This window comes from Callospermophilus lateralis, chromosome 4, assembly GCF_048772815.1.
Source record: "Callospermophilus lateralis isolate mCalLat2 chromosome 4, mCalLat2.hap1, whole genome shotgun sequence".
NCBI classification, from domain to species: domain Eukaryota; kingdom Metazoa; phylum Chordata; class Mammalia; order Rodentia; family Sciuridae; genus Callospermophilus; species Callospermophilus lateralis.
In genome coordinates this window covers 21,515,584-21,535,790 of record NC_135308.1, presented here as the reverse complement: position 1 = coordinate 21,535,790, position 20,207 = coordinate 21,515,584, and the positions used below count along the sequence as shown (strand labels likewise).

Genomic DNA, 20,207 nt, shown 5'->3' with positions numbered 1-20,207 from the left:
TCTACTATCATAAATAACCCTGAACATCTCACTGAGTAGGAACTGGGCTCTATCTGGACAGAATGCTTACCTATTTTGAATGTTTCAGTTTCATAATTTATGGGATCTAAAGGCAGGGTGTGTTAGGAGCATGGCTCAACAATGGGGGTCAGAAAAGTCATTTTTAAGGAGAGAAGTGGGGCTGAACTCTGTAGGTTGAAGAAGAGAAAATAAGTCACAGTACCCATGGTAGAGAGTGGCTTGAGATGAATCTAGAGAGGCAGCAGTAGCCAAATAATGCCAGGCTTTATATATTGTTTTACTGAGCTTTTTTCGTTGCTGTAACCAAAAGACCTGACAAAAACAATATAGAGGAGGAAAAGTTTTCAGAGGTCTCAGTCCATAGACGGTTGGCTCCATTCTTTGGGTTCAAGGCTGAACATCATGGTGGAGAAGTGTGGTGGAGAAAAACAGCCCAAAACAATACCAGGAAGGAGAGAGAGGGAGGGAGGGGGAGAGAGAGAAGAGAGAGAGAGAGAGAGAGAGAGAGAGAGAGAGAGAGAGAGAGAGAAACATGCATGTGCTCATGCTCTGCTTCACAAGGACAAAATATATACTCCAAAGGCACACCCCCAGAGACCCACCTCCTCCAGCCACACCCTACCTGCCTATAGTAACCATTCAGTAAATGCTCATCAGGAGATTAATTCACTGATTGGGTTAAGGCTCTCATAATCCAATCATTTCACCTCTAACCCTTCTTGCACTGTGTCACACATGAGCTTTTGTGGGATACCTCATATTTAAACCCTAACATGCATCCTATTAAAAAATTTTTAGTTAGTTCCACATTCAATGGAAAAAAATATGGAAGAAATTTAAAGGGACATGGCCTAATGTAATTTGTCCTTGAAATGTATGATTTTGGCTGTGAAGTAGGGCGCAAGAAGGGAAGGGAAGACTGTGGTCAGGAGAATATGGTGGTTGTGCAATTAAAATATAACTGCAGCTTGTGTGACAGTATACATAGAAAGGCATAGGTTGGAAAGATAGTTTTGAAAGAAAATTAAAGAGGAATTATTGGTGGGTGGTTATGGGGATTGAGGAAAGTTTAGGTGACAAGATTTTCCATTACATGGATTTTCCAATACTTCTTTAAACTTGGCATATTGATTAAAGGTAATGGAAAGTATGTATGGTGATTTTAAGGCTTCATGTTTTATTTTCATTTGCTATTTTTTATAATGAACTTTTCAATTGAGATTTTTTTTTACTTTAATAGGTCCATTGTCTTGGTGGAGAAATTGGAGCAGAAATCTGGGAGCATCTCCTTGTCATGATCCGATGTCCTTTTTTGGCTCTTTCGGCTACCATAAGTAACCCCGAACATCTCATGGAGTAGGAACTGGGTTCTGTCTGGACAGAATTTTTACCTATTTTGAATGTTTGAATTTTATACTTTATGGGATCTAAAAAGTTTCATGACTTTGTTATCAACTAAGAGTTTATCTCTGGATCTTGAAGATGATGTCTCTCTAGCACTCCTGACAGGTGTTAGCCTCCCTGTACAAAGAAATATGAAGGACTCCCCCAGCCAGATCTGCAATTGAGTAGGGAATTCCCCTTCATACCTCAAAAAATCTTAAGAAGAAATGATAGATATATCTTCCTATTTTGTCCTTCACCAGGAAACAAACAAACAAACAAAAAGGCGTACTAACAGCCATTAGCCCTGAGTTCTATTTTCCTAATTTGTAGAAGTGTTTAGAAAGATTGCTTTGCTAGTTGGAATACAAGATCATTTTGTCACTGGGGTTTTTTGCCAACTAATAACAATTATAATAAGGTATTCTATACCTCCTATTGGGGGTACTACTCTTAAGTATTTTGCATCTGCTAATTTATTTTAAAAACAAGCAACCTCTATGATTTACTATTATTTTCATTATTATCATTATCAGGTAATAATGTAAATAATGTATTTAAAATGAGGCACAGAATGACTAAGTGATCAATTGAGAGTCACAAAGAGAAGTAGTGAGACTAGGATTTCATCTAACAGAGTCTGGCTCCTGAGTCAATTTCCTTAACGGCCCAGGAAATTTGCTTTACTTAAACTTTTTAATTTGGGAAAATGTTCCCATTTTCTACCAAAATAATATGTAGATTTAATTTTTAGGTGGTTACAATCAGTAAAAAATTACTGGAAAGAAGAAGATGATGTAATGACAAGAGGAATTGCTTCTAAGAAAAATGCCACTGTTCCCAAAGACCACTGGCAAGCCAAACAGTCATATAAAGTTAGACTTGGTATGTTTGATATATTCACATAAATTTTGTCTTTCACTTTAAATTATTCCAGACATTGTGTTTTCATTATCAAAAATTCTTGCTCTTGATTCTAGTGCTCTATGGAGAGAGATACAATGATTTAGAGAAGTACTTATGTTCAGTAAAAAAGGATGACATTTGTTTTGATCACTTTCACCCATGTGCCGCATTAACAACAGATCATGTAAGTCATACTTCAGCCATATTTGCTTTGAGTGATATAAATTATTTGCATATATTATAATTGAAAAGCTGCCTATTTTAAACTTAATCAGTACATGTGAGAATCTGATCATTATGAATTGAGACAAAGACAGTTCTCACTAACATTGCGGTATGATTTGATAGTAAACCAATTAGGCGGAGCCTTAAAAGGATTTCAGCTAGGGTGTTGGGGTATGAGTCAGGAATGATTTTTTAAACTTTATTTTTGCATATTTCTCATCCCATTCTCATAAATGGTCCACTTAAACTCCTATTTGCCTATCTGAGTGATAACTAGTCAATAGTGTGTCTGCCTTCCACAACATGAAAAGTTAAACATATCCTACATATTAAGCTTCCTTATGCATATCCTGGTCTTTCCAATACATTGATTGTTTTCCTTTGGAGAGGGCTGAATGCATAGTTCTGCAGCTTCACAATCCAGGCCTTCTATGACGTCACCTCAGTATCTTTTTCACTCATCTATTAGGTGTACCTTACTCAGAAGCCCTCATGCTGTACATTGTTACTAGAATATTTCACCCCAGATGCCAAATGCCAGTGATCTAGATATCATTCTTTCATGGCTCTTCTAATATGACACATTCTCAGAATCCTTCAGTGACTCCCTTAGCTAGGTCACCTTCTCTCCACAGCCTTTTGTTGGTGTTTCTTATGTGACACCAACCAGCTTGCTGTTAAAGTAGATTACATTCATTTCTTCCTTATCTTTGTGGGATAAAGACAAATTTTGTGTTCCTGGGGTTCCTAAAAAACTTCTATGTGTGTTAAAAGTACTTACTCAATGTGTGTTAAGTAAGGATAGCCAACCAAAATTGAGCATTTGCTTCATGTTCTCATTTCTAAAATGGATAATTCTGCCTATGCCAATGATTTGTATTGAGAGTTAAATTAGAAATATTATACGTAACAGGCCTATCAAAATGCCTGGCACATGACTGTGCTTCAGCTGTTAACATGATCAATTAATTATGAGCTTATAATTGTTAATTTTAAAGATCCATTTAGCAATTCTATGGCTAAAAGCTAGGAGTTAAGTTGAGTTGTTTTCTAGTATACAATAACTAATGAACAGGCGAAAATTGAGTTTTACATATTTCACCTCTTTTAGCCATCATGATTGTATGATAGATGTCCTGTTACTATTTTCATTTGACAAATGAGGAAGGTCAGGCACAGAGAACTCAACCAACTTACCAGACATTGAATTGCTAAGTGGGGCCAAGATGCAATCTCAGACAGATGGATTTCACCACGCTTCTTTGGAGGATATATCGAACAAAATCCTGAATGAATGAGATTCACTTTATAACCTTCATGCTATGTTACCATGGCTTCCAAAAGTAGCTAAATTCATGGGAATGATGGTAAATTTCGAATAGGATTTTATGAGGGCAGCTTCTTTTTATTTTTTACAATGTTCTGGCTAAAATAAAAATAACATTCCTGTAACTTAATTCACACCCCAAACCTAGAACAGAGACAAAAATCCTAGACTTAATAATACAATAATTCCCTCCCTCTCTCCCTCCTTCCTTCCATCCTTCCCTTCCTTCTTTCTACGCTTCTATCCTCCTCCTCTCTTTCTCCCTTCCTTCTTTCCTCGCAGTCTTTCTGATGTACAGAGATTCTCTGACATTTTCATCATTACCTGGTATTTTAAAACAGTATAGTACTCTAAAAATACTTATTTTGTATAAAATTGTACAAGGCCAGGTTATCTCTTTTTTAAAAAATATGTTTTTAGTTGTAGGTGAACATACAGTGAGTGTCTTCATTTATTTTTATGTGGTGCTGAGGATCGAACCCAGTGCCTCACATAGGTGAGCCAGTGCTTTACCACTGAGTTACAGCCCCAGCACTCAAGGCGGGCTATCTTAAGCAGCAATGAGTATTGTGGTTCAGAGTACATGCTGAAATGGTCATTCTGGTCCAAGTGCTTTTCCTCTATTCTCAGCAGCTATTAATGGAGTAACTGGAAAGCGAGGGAACTGCTGCAATGTGCTCTGACCCCATATGACTTTTGCAAAAGGCATGCTGTTGTACGAGTCTTCTTAAGACTCCTAGACTTTTGTAGGAGGAAGGCAGGGTGAATAGATACAAAGGCTTTGGCATTATTAGGTATGTTTTGACAACTGTGTGTATAACATGGGTTTATGTAAAACATTTCCTAAAGTAGCAATGACGAAAAAATTAATGGACTCCCAAAGGGTAAATAGTTTCTAACCTTGTGTTATATACTTCAAATTAATATTAAATAACTGAGAAGTAAGAAGAAAACATAATAAATTCTGACAGCATAGAGAGAAGAACCATCCATCTTGAGTCTTTCCTCTTTAGCTGTATCAGAAAAGTGATTTCAGAAGGGAAGGGATGGGACAGGACAAGTGAGCTGGCCTTAATCCAGCTGCGGCAAGGGATCACCCTTAGCCCATATATGACTTGCTTCTGGCTAAGCACAGCCTTGTCTGGCTTTTGCCACCAATTGTCATGTCACACAGGGATAACTGCTGACTTTTGGAGAGCCAGCAGCCCAGGAAGCCCTTGAAAGAACTGCTTACTCTTCCTGCTCAGTGTGGATCAATGCTTACCAGTACCTGTGACATTTTGGGCAATGTGGATACAAAAATTGTATTATGGTAGAACACCACTGGGCTTCTAAGTAAAAGATGGTACAAATGTGTGACAATTTATTTCTCTTCATTCTCTACTGAAACTGCGTCAAGTTTCCCAGTTCATTAGTTATTGTGTAGTGGAAAACAACTAAGCTGAATTCCCAGCTTTTAGCCACAGAATTGCTAAATGGATTTTTAAAATTAACAATTATAAATTGATAATTAATGGATCGTATTAACAGCTGAAGTCATGTGCCAGACATTCTGATAGGCCTGTTCCATGTAATATCTAATTAATTCTCACAACAAATCAACAGCATAGGCAGAATTATGCCACAGTCTGGCTGGGCACAAATCACAAGCCACTGAAGCAGGAACAAATTTTATTTCTGAACTCCACAAGCACACTCCACACACACTCCCCGGGAACTCTCCCGAACACCACCCAAGCGCTCCTCCAGGAACCATCAACCGGAAATTCCTCCTCCGCACTTTCCCAACCAATGCAAACTCTCCAGGAATCCCTGGGAGAACTCCAAAGTAGCAGGCCGAGGCGGACAGTAAAGGTGTAATATACAATTGAATCAATCCAACATCATCTTAATGGCTCGCCTCTCAACCAATACTGTTGGCAAAATGCCAGGGGCCATTCAGACTCCGCTGTGGCTCTCAGCAGAATTATCCATTTTAGAAATGAGAAAAGTCAGGCCTCTATAAAAGAATGGGACTTACGTCTTAATTAGTTAGGCAGTATAAGTAACCACTTTCAAGTAATAGTTGATAAAAGAACAAAATGGCAGCATTCCAAAATACTATGTTCATTTAGAATTTTGGTATAATGTAATCTTTACCATTGAGTCTGCTTTAAATGCTCAGATTGGGTGATGCTAAATGGTTATTCCATGCAGTTTTTTCATCCTGTGATTTTAGAAGTTTAAAGAACATGTGAGCAGATTTTATTTGTTTGCTCTTACCGGTCTGTAAGTGGTGGAAGTATAAGTAGTTTCATTCTTATATTAAAGGTAAGCAGCTAGTATTTAGAGGTTGAATTAGAATCAGACCATCTGATTAAACTCTTCTGAATTTTCCGTTCTACCAAATATCATCTCCATTTTTTTTTTCAGTTATGTTGTATTTGTAGTGGCTCCCTTAGCCCAGAACTTCCAAAACTGGATTTTAAGACAGGTTTTTACTAAAACAAATGAATTATTATTTTTTTTTTTTTGGAGAAATCTTCATAGTCTAATTGCTTTTTTGAGGTTTAACATTTTTCCCAATGAGAAATCTAAGGAATCCTATTGAATAGGACACATAAAATTCCTCTCCTCCTTCTTTTTTTCTTTTTTCTTTTTTTGGCAGAGGTTTGAGGGATATTATCTTGGGTCATTCAGTAGGCTCCTATAACAAAAATACCAGAGATTAGATGGCTTAAAAAACAAATATCTATTTTTCACATTATACAAGTGGGTAAGACCAAGATCAAGGTGCTGGCAGATCTGATGTGTGGCAAGGGCCCACTGTCTGATTCTTATATGGCTGCCTTCTTGCTACATCTTCACATGGCATAATGGGCAAGGAGCCCTCTGGGGTTTCTTATATAACAAAATTAATTCTATTTGTGAGAGTTACACCCTCGTAACTAAATTACCTCCCAAAGATATTGCCTCCAAAAGCCTCCAATAGGGCTTGCCTCCATTAAGGCTTAGCTTTCAACATGTGAATTTGGAAAGGACACAAATGTTCAGTTTAGAGCAAATACCTATTAACATTTCAAGGATCAAGATTTCATATGAAATTAATCTATAATAGTAACATTGAAATCAGTAGAGCATATCACAATAAAATTTTTTGAGGACAGATATTTTTTATTTTCACTTAAAATATTTGTGGAAAAACAGAATGGTGGGCACATCCAAGTAGATTTAAAGCACATCCATCAGTGGTCTATGGAAGAAATGTTTTGGAGTGTCTTGAAGGTGGTCTGAGAGCTTTTATCTTGAAGCTGACCTAGTTTCTGTCTTGGAACTTAGGCAAAGATTTCCTCTTCTTAGCCTTGCTCAGTACACTTGAAAAAGAATATTCATATTCTTAGTTAAATTAATTTCAATTGCAATTGCAAGGCAGAGTTTGTGTAGTCTTGTTTAAACAGAGTCCACAAATCTTTTGGCTTCCCATTACTCTGATCTGAACTATAAAAGCAGTCTACAAAAAAAAAAAAAATCAGCCTAATTGCAAAGTTTTAGGAAATAAATAAAAGCTTTTTGGTAAACTCTTTTTTTTTTCTATTTTAGTAATTTAGGGTCACTGATGGAAAGTATTTTATTAGCATTTAATGCCTATCACTCAACAATTGAACATTTTAGTTTAGTGTCTCTCAATGTCTTGTAGCAAAGAGTAAGTCAGAAGATAAATAGAAAAAGAATATTAAAAAGTTCAATTTTATTTTAAACATAGATTGAAAGATGTGGATTTCCTTCTGATCTAACCTTTTCACCTCGAGAAAGCGTACAACTTTATGACACCATGCTTGAAACCTGGGACAACTGGCCCAATGCCCAGGTAAATAGTATTCATTGAATTAATGTCATTAAAGAGGATGGTAATACTGCGGTTTAGAATGATAAGCTCTCACCCTTTGTCACTTGTATTTGACCTTTTAAAATTATTAGTGAACTCTTTTCAAAATAAAATGGCTCCTTCTCATACATTCCTCTTCCTAACACTTTATGTTTTAATAGTTTTTAATTGGCGTTTTATTTTAAATCTTGCAAATGTTTCTTCTTTCAGCTTCTGGGATATGACAATGTTTGGTCCCCTCCTATACCTTGGATTTCTGGTCTGCTGTTGTCTTTCACAACACTTGCCTCCTTGTGTCCTAATTGCTGTTTCCTTCTTTGATGTTGTTGTTGTCAAACCCTTTCCTTTGAAGAGCTTTTGCATTCTCTTTGTTTTATGTTTTAGAAGCTACAGGGAGATAAGAAGAACTTCACCTCTCTTACCCCTAAAAGCTTGGGTTTGCTGTCAATGAGACAGAAGTTGAAAACATCTTTAGATTTTCTGGCATAATTTTATGTAATGTTGTGGTATTTGTTTTCCAGAAACTGTGTCCAGAGAATTTCATTCATTTTAAGAATAAATTAGTCATTAAAAAGTTGGACGCTAGAAAATATGAAGAGAGCTTAAAGGCAGAATTAACAAGTTGGGTTAAAAATGGCAATGAAGAAAAGGTAATTTTCACACGTTTTTGGAAAGCACTCAATAGTCTTTATCATTTTCTTGAGTTATAGTATACTCGGTTAATACTGTTTATGGTTTTTTAAAATTTTTCAATATTCATTTTAGAATTTTATGTTGAACAGGAAATCTAGTAATTCAGAGATGGAATAAAAAGAGAGAAAGGAATTTGGTGTTAGCCTGATTCTCAGTGACCCCTAAAACATGACCCAGAGGCTGTTGATTCCTCTTGGGTGTTTTTATGGACAGGAAGAGGAAGAAGAGTCAGTATCCTCAGTGCTTATGGTGTTGATGCCTCCACAGCAGACACCTGACTCACACGAGCTGAGAGATTTTATTCTTCTTTCCTTTTTAATCTTGTATATTCTTTTGTTTAAATGATTTTTATTTCAAATTAGAGGAATAAATGCTGTGTTAAGAACTCAACCCAGAATCATTATTTTATACATATTTATTTTAAACAATTTGATGGTTTTTATATTGGTCATATGTTTTCACAAATGGAGGTTTCTGATTGTTTTAGGAGTAACGTATATGGAAATTGCTCATGTGATATTTTTTTCTCACTCTGATTTGATTTTCTTCCAGGAAGAAGCAGAATACAATTAACTCACACTTTCTTTTGGTTGTTTCACTACAAAAGAGTTTTAAAAATGTGTTAGAGAGTTATTTTCCAATATGGCGGGGGGAGGAACTGGCTTCCCATAACCTTCTGCCATAGTGGAACAAGCATTAATTACCGAGCCATCCTCCTCTTTCTGACAGATTGAGCTGCCTTAGAAGTTACACATTGTGTGTGTGTGTGTGTGTGTGTGTGTGTGTGTGTGTACGTTTCTAACAAATCTTTGTTTTCTAGTCTAATGACTGCATATTCCTTTGGAGGTTCTTGGTGTAGTTTCATAACATAGCCTCTTACGACTATTTTAAGGAACCATGGAGAAGGATAAGATGACTATGGAAATATTTTTGCCAGAAATAGTAACTTTATTCTTTACTATGCAGAACTAAACACAAATGTGTTTTATTCCTTTCACAGGCCAAAGAGGTACTGAGAAAACTGAGTCCTCACTCAAGCTCCTATTCAGGAAATATGTTGGAACTATTTCCACTTCTTGTTGAGAAGCTAAAGAAAATGGGGAAGTTGCCTGCATTGTTCTTTTTGTAAGTTATTTAATTTAATTTGTTCTTTATTTAAATTTATATTAGACTCATCCCTTTAAGGGAGAGTTATACAAATTTCAATGCTGTAATATAGTATTTATTATTATTTTTGGTGCCCATTTTTTTACTCAAATGCATGTCGTTTAAAAATACATCTTTCTAGTTCAATTCTTATAAAATATTTTAGTTGTGCTATCACAAATTGTCTTCTTTATTTACTTTGATATTTTTTCTTTTTTCTGTAAGCTTTTTATTACTTTATTATTATTGTTGTTGTTGTTGTCATTTTTAGATCTTGTTAACTTTCAATACATACCTAGATCTTTTGTAAAACAAATTGAATGTACATGCACACCACTGTCTCACATAAAATACCTTACAATATGATAGATTATTTATTGGTAGGGTGTTTTAGTATTTTTAATTCATAATAATGAACACTATCATCTAGAGGCATTGATATCTTGCTAAATTTTATATGTTATCATATAACATAACTTAAACATAGGAGTTCCATTAGTCCAGCATCAATGTATAATTTATGTAGTGGATCATATTCTGTATCCTGGATAAACCTTGATAATATAGTTAGGGATCAGCATAGAATACTTGATTCTCTATAGATACTTTCTAACTACACTTAGGCCATATAAACAAAGACATATAATCTTGTTCAGGTACTGAAGTTTAGTGTAATTTGTTCACATATAAATAGTAATGAGTCGTTATTGGTAGTGTACATTCACAATAATGATGATAGGTGAATGTAAGGCTGTATTTGGAAATTTTAAGGGTTACAATAAAAATCAATACTTTTATCTTCACTATTGGGACAAGGAAAATCAATTTCTGCACCATGAAGTATTCATACAGCTTACTTCTCTCATTTTCAAGCATCACCATGGATGTAGCGGGACAAAAATCATTCTGTGTCTCTGGAATATTTATAAATGCCTGTCTACAAAATAGAAAAAAAATAAGTGTTTGTTTTCATAAACTTATAATGCAGGGGAGGCAACATTTTACCTCTGTCCCCGTAGGTTTTTTTCTTGCTGGGTTTGTGAATGGAATGGACATAAGAAATTTCAATGGGAGAAAATCCTATAAATTAATTTAAATTTTATGTGGCATGGGATCTTTCATAAGGAAACAAAGATCCAAAGACACAGAGCAGCACACTTGATGCTGAAATGGACAAAGAGTAAGAAGTTGTGAAAATGTGACCTGAGCAAAAGGGATTGGGTGTGGGTGATTAATTGGGTGGAAGATTGACTAGCAGGATAAGGGTTAGTTCAACCAATTTTATATGAGATTTTCATTGGCTTCAACTTCTCATCCTTGATGATAAGAAGGTTAATTTTTTTTCTGGTATGAGGAGAATGTCTTTGATATGGGCATTTGGTCTCCTACTTTTATGAACACATTCTTCCACCTGCTATTTTTCAAGTGCCTTTCACTCAAATTAGTTAATATGCTAGAATAGTACAGTTTGGGGTGACATGCTTTGAACATCTGGATGTTCATAAAGTACTCAAAAAAAGAGAATATTTCACACAAACATCAAAGGCTTAATTCTGCTCAAGGAGTTAAATCTTGGTAACTTTCTATGAAATTTTGGGTTCTATACAAATTAAATTGTGAAAATCCTTGGTGTTATGCAGTGTGATTTAGTCATAAGTAGTCCTAACTTCTCAGAGACCTGAGAATTTGTCTGGGCTCAAGTTCTACCTCTAAGAGCTTTGCAAAGAGTAGTGTAGCTGTCAACTTTCTATAGTCTGATCTCTGAAAGAAAAAAATGTGTGGAACCCGTTATTTGGGCAACATCAGTGTGTGCTTAAGGGCATATACTTCAAAGCCTTGCCGAAGCTTGAATGCCACCTCTGCCCCCTATTTGATGTGTTACTTCTGGAGGAATTTAAGTCTTAGATTTCTCATTAGCTGTGTTAATACATGATGATTTTAAGCCTTAGATTTCTCATTAGCCGTGTTAATACATGATGATTTTAAGCCTCAGATTTCTCATTAGCTGTGTTAATACATGATGATTTTAAGCCTTATATTTCTCATTTGCAAGATGAGATGATAAAAAACCATAATGCACAGGGTTGGGGTTAGAATGAAAGCAATTATTACACTACTACTGAATATTATTGGCTAAGGTCCAATCTTTAGGTTGTATTCACTCTATATAGATAATCAGAGAGATTTAAAAGACAAAATGATGTCTAAATAATCTAGTATTTTTATAAAACATATGCTTAGTTCCCAGTTACTTACATTATTGCAAAAAGAGAAGCATCATAACATTATAGTTAAGAATATGGGTTTGGAGACTAGACTCTTCCACTGTCTCTTTGTATCTCCCTTTGCATTTGCATAATAGAGACAGTAATAGTGCCTGAACTAATACATTTAAGCCACTTAAAATAATTTCAGCCACTTAAAATGGTATATGACAATAGTAAATATAATATAAACATTTCATATTATTATTTTATTGTCTGAAGTTTTAAATGTCTTGCCATATGGCATAGATTGTCATTTTCTTAGTCCTTACCTCACCAGTGTGCCAGTTTATTTAATTTTCACTAGCTAACAACATTTGTTTTTTTAATTTTATTTTTTTTTTAGTTGTAGATGGACATAATACTATTATTTTGATTTATTTGTTTTTATGTAGTGCTGAGGATTGAAACCAGTTCCCCACATGGGCAAGGCAAACGCTGCACCACTGAGCCACAACCCCAGCCCACCACATTTCCCTTTAATGTTAACTCTACAAAGACTTTGCTAGAAAAGCCTTGTGCCTCACAACTTAGACTTTAAAACTTTATTATATGACCCAGACTATTATTTGCTATAATAAGCTCTGGCTGGAATAATGATAATGCCTAGTGATTACTTCTGGCTACAGCATTTTCTAACAAGTTTAAGTAGCAAAATAAAAACTTTCATGAATTTTATTTCAGGATTCCTATAGAAAGCCCTAGATTCTAGATGCTGGGAAATGCATGTGATGTAAACATAGGAATACATAATTTTACTTAATATTTTACTTTTCACTTATCATGAGAATTTGATCTTTGGCAATTTTTAAAATTAGTAACCATTTGGTTCTTTTGTATCTGATCAATTAATTGAAAAAATGGCTAAAGATCAAATTTACATTTCCAAAAGTATAAAGCCTAGACCATGGAGGCATTTCTGGATGGTAAAGGCACAGCACCTGGTTTTATCTGATCTCTGGAAGGAAGTCACCATGTTACAAAAGTCAAGGGTGAGAACCTATGATTCTTTCCAACCTGCCAAAAACAAACCTTTTGATTGCCAAAAAACATTTTCTCCCCCTTAATCTCAGGCAGGGTTGGGAAGGATGGAATATCTGTCTCTCTTATGTATGTAAATGTTCTCCTCCGGAATGTCTGACGACTCTTACAGGAAGAATTCCCATGAGTGATGGGGGATGAGGGGAACAAAGGAGTTAACTAAAAAACTTTAGTGGATCCACAACATCTTGTGTGTAATTCGTGATAAAATTCAGAAACATGGGCTTTAAAAACCAAACAGGTATGTGTTAGGATAGCAGCAGTAGATGGAAATAGGATTTGAATTTTACTTATGATATTATTTTCAAGGCCAGCATTCTTCTTGTTTCCAGATTCAAAATAGGAGCTGTAGAACACAGTGCCAAAAGTGTGGGTGCTTTCCTGGAGAAAAAGCAGGAGATGCAAAGGCCCCCCAAAGCTGATAAGGAAGCCCATGTCATGGCTAACAAACTTCAAAAACTTAAAAAGTCCATGGAGAAACAAAAGCTCATGTAAGTATTTCACTAAATGAGTTGGTCATCATAGAGTTAAAAATACCTCACATGTCCCAGTGGGAAATACACTCTGAAGGTGCTCTGCAAAGAAGTTCTACTTACTGTTTGGACTTATCTGCAAATTTGAGAGGGAGAATGGGGTAAAGTTAAGTGACCATTTTCATATATTCCTGGCACAGATCAGTTTTATTCAAGATTGGGAGAGACAGGAGCACAACCCATCAGTCTGGATAGCTTACATAACCCTAGGTAATCATCCCGCAAAAGAAGCACATCCGAGACACATGTGAATTCTTTCTCTCAGTCGGCCCTCAGAAGACTTAATACTTTGAATACTTTGTCTCAGGTCAAAACAAAGCATCACAGTGTGATTCTTAGTATGAGCTGGGGGCTGGATTGATTGAGATGCCAGTTGTCTCAAGGGCTTTGCTATTGTCCCCTCTTCCTTGCTCTTAGTGTCTAATTCTGTCACCTCTAGGGCCAGCACGTGTATGCTCTCCCTGTGGTCCCCTCCATCTTTAGTCGCTGCCTGGTTTAGGTGCTCATCATGTCTTCTCTGGATGATTGCACAGATCTACTTTTCGGATTTCAGATCTTGATGTTCACAATTCTTCAATCTAACCCACAAATGTTCCTGCAAACATTCAAATTGATTAAATGACCCCACGCTCAGTGTTGTTCCTTCTTACTTGCTTCACCAGTGAAGTCTAAGCCCTGACTATTGTTGGTATGCCGACATGTTGATACTGCTGGTTACTGGTGACGAGTTCTCCTCTCTCGCCTGTTGAAGTGTGACATTAGAGAAGCACATGGAGGCAAGCATATAAAGCACAGCTTATTTAAAAAGGGGTAACATAGACATCTCCCGGGAGAGAAAAGGGGCTATAGCTGGTATCCTGGTAGCCCAAGAAGTGAGGGGTTTTGCCCTTTTTATATGTCTTAGGTTTCCTTTGTTCTACTGCTCTCTTTCCCTTATCTTTCTCCTTCCTGCATATGTGACTAGGCCTGGGAAATGCTCCTTGGGCTGGCCAAAAGTTGGAAAAACAGGTGGGCTGAAAGGCTGGGGAGGAGTGATCCAGCAGGATCCCCTCTAGGGAGTGACAATACCTAGGACAGGTTACCTTAGCTACAGGTAGGAGCAGGGGCAGGTTCTTGATAAGGATGGAGAAAGGGCTCTGAAGGAATTAACATTTCAATCCCTCCATTTTTTGGATCCGACCCTTGCCTAATTCTGGCTTCAACGTTTTAGTCTTTGTCTTTGCTTCTTCCCACCACATCCCTCTAGAAATATTCAACATTTATCCTTGTCTTCACATGACATTCTCTTTCATCTCATTCCTTCCATAAACTGACGTATCTGCCCCCAGTGCCTTCCTTCCCGTTTGCCACCTAAACATGGACTAAAAATTTTTGTCATTATTCGCAGAACTCTGATTTCTTTCTTTCTTTGTTTACTTATTTACTGATTTAATTTGTCCCCCAATATTAAAAATATCTGGTCCCAACTATTTTAGATATGGGTAACTCGATCTTCATTTCTTTTCCTAAATTTTAAGCTTCTTTACAACAGAAACTATCTATTTCCTCTTTGTACCTCTAGTGCTCGACACAGCCTGGCAGATAATTGCTCCAGAAATATTCCTCAGAAAATAGTGACTGTTTCCCTTTAAGTTGCAACAACTTGTAGAGCATCTCTGACTTAGATATTCCATATCGTAGAGCAAGCTAGAACGTGCTGCTGATCCTTCTGGTTGTACTCCCTCTGCCTGTTTTGGGTCCCTAGCAGGAGGAGAGTAGATGAGTTTAGCTGGGAACAGGGGGAGCCTTTCTTAGCACCTTTCTTTAGCTCTCCAGGAGCCATATTTCAAGATGGATTTAGAGACCAACAAGTCAAGCTATAAAAATTACAAGCTGTTTCAGTGTCTTATTCAACATTATTGTTGTACTGAATGTAAGGAGGGATTGTCTTGTTTATTACACATTAGAGAGTACCACTGTGACTCTCCTCCAACTGCATCCATTTCCATGGAAGGAGGAGCCAGTGGAGCTAAGGAGACATGACCACCCAGAGCTCATTGTCTCCCTTTTAAATTCTAGGTTGTTCTGGGGCTATATCTGTTAAGGTAGAAGGATAGAATGCATTATATTGGATAGTTTATTATCTTGATTAAAAACTTATGGACAACAGTATGTGGGCCTCCATAAGTGCTTTGCCCCATATTGTGCAAACATAGGGCTGGGACCTTTCATAGTCATGCTGCTCTCCCCTGAGTTAAAGGTAACGTTATCTAGAGGTGAGGATTCTGACTGATGGAATACAGGTAAGCTCACCTTCTCATATTTAGAATCTCTTGCGCGCAGTTGAGGGACAAACTAAATAACTCAAAGAAAATAAGCGATCTGAGTCCATATAAAAGGCTGTTATAAGCCTGCATGGTGGCATATGCCTGTAATCTCAGTGACTCAGGAGGTGGAGGCTGAAGCAGGAGGATTGCAAGTTCAAAGCCAGCCTTAGTGACTTAAGTGAAGCCCTAAACAACTTAGCCAGACCATGTCTCAAAATAAAAAATAAAAAGAGGTGGGGTGTGATTCAGTGGTTAAGCATTCCTGGGTTCAATCCCTGCTACCAAAAAAAAAAAAAAAAAAAAAAAACCAAAAAAACAAAAACAACCCCAAACCAAAATTACATTGAGTGGTAATGGTAGAGAATACAGTGTGAAGACCCAAGAGTCTAAGGGTTTATGGAGGGGTGTCTTAGGTCAGATGCCCTTAGTGGCACATGATGAGATGGGGTGGGTATCTGTGTAAGTGCTTCATTGATGGGGTGTGCTCATGAGGAAACTGTAACATAGAGAATGAGGCAAGCAGGAAAGGGAAGATGAAGAGGAAAAGATCAGGGTGTCCTTTCTGCTAGAAAACAGCCTGTGCCTAGCCCTTCTGGAAGCTGTGGAATACCCCGGAATCCCCACCTGCATCAAGGGGGCTGACGTTTAGAACTCATGTAACCGAAAGTTCAGCTTGGTCTTTGTCCCCTGTAACAATCAATGCCCATTTAGTAATGAGGACCTGGTTTTGAGAAAAAGGAAAAAGAAGATTTATTGCTTTGCTAGCAAAGGAGAAACACAGGGGACTCCTGTCCCAAAGCCTGTGACTCTCTGGATCAGGAGGGACAGGGGGTTTTAAATAAACTTCAAGGGTTACATTCTAGGTGTGCTCTGGTAGGGGTCTCAGGGTGCCCTGATGGCATGTTAGGATTCACTTGTTAATTTGGGAGATATTCACTTCCCAGATCCTCAGCAGGCATCGCCTTCCTATAGTGGGTGTGTTCAAGGGCAATTAACTGTCTCCCCAATCTTGTTAGCGAGGGGGAGAGGGGAGAAGAGAGAAAAAACTTTTTAAAAAAATAAGCCTTAGAGCAATGAGGGCTATGTTCAGGAGGTGAAGGTACCTCTGTTACACTCATATCTGTGGGCCACGTCCTTACCCTTAACAGAAGCTGGAAATTTTCAGGTGCCCCTGGTCAGTTGGGGCCAGTTCTTCAGGGAATGGGTGCAGTTGGGTACTTTCAGCCACCAAATCAGGGCAGTCATGGCCTCTGCTCTAGGATGGAGATTGACCAGGAATTGGCAAGGAGAGTATCTGTCTTACGCCAAGCTGAGTGTCGTGAAGGTCGAGGAAGGGAGAAAGTCTCCATTTAGCAAGGGGAAGCAAGGTCATCTGGGAGAACTGGACTTGGAGAGGCCACAACATCAATCCCAGGAAAACACATACACGTGGAGCTTTCTCACTAGGGATCTAAACTCCAGAGGTGCATTCGAGGAAGGAGTCATGAGAGTACTGATGTGTATGGCAGCCATTTGGCAAGTCCTAGGCTTCCAGTGGGGGCGGAACATGAATTTTCCTTTCTTAAAATTTCGTTTTTACAAACAAGAGATGAAAAAAGCCATAAAAAACCCAGAAACTTGGATAAAAACTTCGTGCATGAAGCTGAACACGATAATCTACTGAAGAGTCTGGAGAAGAACCTAGAAATCCCTCCGGACTGCACATACGCTGACCAGAAAGTGATGGACACTGAGGTCAGTGCTTAGGAGGGGGGTGTTTCTCTTGGAGATGTTTTCATCCCTCAGCTTGAGCGTCTTAATTGTGGACGGTGTTTAGGATAATAACTAAATGTGATTCCTACCGGAAGAGAAATCTGTGTATAGAATCTGGGGCTACATGTCACTCTGAATGGCTTCCCAGTGCCTATCTAAGAAGGACAGGTAAAGGATTTACAGATTATGTCTTGATTAATAACTGTGCACCCTTGAGAGCATGCGCCCTTTCATTGTTTCTTTCGATCGTTCTTGTTTCCACAGCTGAGTTCTGAACTTCCATGGCATATGCCTCTTTTGAAAATGTGGGTCTGCATGGCCTAGTACCCTTCAAATAGTCTTGCATAGAATTTCTCAAAATCAGAGGCTTTTTATATCACACCTAAAACATTTTGCCAAAAAGGCATTGGAGAACACACACACACACACACACACACACACACACACACACACACTCATTTTATTGTATACCTTCTTTTGTAAACTTCGTGGTCTCTTCCCTTTTCATAACCACGTATTCACAACACATTTTGATGGATCCTTGATATTTCACTCCTCGGGGCAACTGCATAATTAAAATAACCAGCAGCCAACCTTTGGCTTTTGGAAACCTAAGCACCCATCTCCACCACCCCCCCGCCCCCGCCCCTGCCCCACACACACCATAAGTAGTGTTGATCTTTGTACATGTAACTCTGGACTTAGCTGGATTTTGGCCTTAGGACACCGATGGATCTTTTTAAGACCATTCTTGGCCATTCAGGGTTCCCCGACCTTCTAGGACAGAGACACCCTCCCCAACACCCCCGCCCCCACCTCGCCTCCCTCCCTCCCCCGCTCTGTTTTCTTTGAGATGACCATGTCACTGGGGAGAACTCCTAAGGTTCCTGCCCTGACCCCTGACCCCTGACCCCCATGACATCTTATGCTTGTTATTTTCACTTAAACTTTTTTATTATGATTTAAATTAAAGTTAGATGAAACATTATGAAAATCCCTAAATCTTTTGCTTCTTTCAGTCATTGCAGATGGTGTTTCATCGGGTGAGATTCGAAAGAAAAGGATCAGAACTGAAAGCTTTGGCAGAAAGGGGCATTGGCTATCACCACAGCAGCATGAGTAGCAAAGAAAAACAGTTGGTTGAAATTCTCTTTAGGAAAGGATTTATTAGGGTAGGTAAATGTTTTTATTCTAAAAATTGAAGTTATAACTATGTTAGCTGAATGTTCATGAAATGTAAAATATTGCTGTTGTTTTTCTTTTTTTTCCTCATATAATTAGGCCTTTTTTTGTCATTGTATTTGTTACAACTTATGATATGTGTGTGCATCCCCATCTCATTTAAAAGGGAGAGGGGATTTGAAGTGTACTATTCAGTTTATACCTTTTCATGAGAATAAAAATATTTCCTAAACTGATAATTTTCTAAATATTTCAGCTATAAAGTATACCTATATTGATCTTAGTTAGCACAACCCCTTACTTTTTTGTTTGTAAGATCTAAAGAATTTTGTCAGATGTTTATATGATTTTGTCCACAAAATCATGGAGTAACATGAGTTTGGAGGACATTTAGAGCAGAGTTTTGATCAGATCTTTTTCTAATGCATTAGCTGAAATAAGGGCAAGAATCTTTTGCTTCCTCAAGGCCTGATGCTTATCTTGCAGTTTTTGGTATGTCACTCAGTGCTCTCTCTCCCACCACTGAGTGTGGACAAGAGGAAGAATAACTTTTAAGCCAAACCCTTGTTTTGTTTTGTTTAACATTTCCCATGAAGGGACATGAGGATAGTCTGGATAAATTCACACAAAGGTTTATATAATTTGAGCTTGAATCTTGACTAATGTTTAAAAATAGACCCCAACTTAAAAATTATCTGTTTTTAATTTTGTATGACATAGACTGTGTGTGTGTGTGAGAGAGAGAGAGGGGAGGGAGGAGAGAGAGAGAGAAAGAGAGAGATGGGAGAAATTGAGACGGATCCTGCTATGCTAGTTAGTAGTTAGTATCTTTTAATCATAATAAATTTACATGTTGCAGAGAATCTTACATTGTAGGTAAAGGGTAATTAATTGTGTTGTCTGGAAAAAAGAGAATATATCATTAACAACTTTGCTTAGCCTTTCTCTTAACTAATAACTATTTATTTTTGTTAAAGGCTCATAACAAGAAAGAAATATTCTGCATTGTGAATTGAGGGAAAGGAGACACTCTATTTTGATCAGCATATCCTGTGTCCAAAATAGTGTCTGATGAATTGTAGTTGTGATATTACTAATAGCTTGATAAATGAGTAATTAGATCTCTCTAGGAAAGGACCTATGGAAATAGTGATAGATTTGTTACAATAACACATTTTTTAAAAAGGCATTTACTCATTTTCTAAATTCAGTGCTCTTGCTTTCTCTTCATTTTTGTTCTTATTAAAGAACTAAAAATAATTTATAAATGACATGGTACATTTTGATAGATGCATAGGACTTAATTACAGAATAATTAGAGAAAGTTACTTAATGAACTTAACACTAACAAGGGCATGTATGATGATCAAAGTAAAGAGAAAATTGTTTAAAATATCCAAAATTAGGTTTAAAAAATGAACAAGTTTGGTGGGCTGGGGTTGTAGCATAATGGTAGAGCATTTGCCTAGCGTGTGTGAGGCACTGGGTTTGATTCTTAGCACCAGATATAAACAAATAAAAATAAAGTTCCATTGACAGTTCTTGGTGCAGGGAATACAGTGG

The 20,207-nt window shown here is 37.3% G+C and overlaps 1 protein-coding gene across 1 annotated transcript in view; it reads left to right on the top strand.

Annotated features, from left to right (window-relative positions):
• Nucleotides 1-20,207, top strand: part of Ddx60 (DExD/H-box helicase 60) — an 84,334-nt gene that overhangs the window by 38,882 nt on the left and 25,245 nt on the right. Inside the window, exons 20-28 of the mRNA XM_076853648.1 lie at nt 1,262-1,377; nt 2,159-2,289; nt 2,385-2,494; nt 7,605-7,709; nt 8,249-8,377; nt 9,421-9,545; nt 13,204-13,362; nt 17,297-17,444; nt 18,482-18,634. Of these exons, the coding sequence (XP_076709763.1) occupies nt 1,262-1,377; nt 2,159-2,289; nt 2,385-2,494; nt 7,605-7,709; nt 8,249-8,377; nt 9,421-9,545; nt 13,204-13,362; nt 17,297-17,444; nt 18,482-18,634 (1,176 nt within the window). The remainder of the gene's footprint in view (nt 1-1,261; nt 1,378-2,158; nt 2,290-2,384; nt 2,495-7,604; nt 7,710-8,248; nt 8,378-9,420; nt 9,546-13,203; nt 13,363-17,296; nt 17,445-18,481; nt 18,635-20,207) is intronic.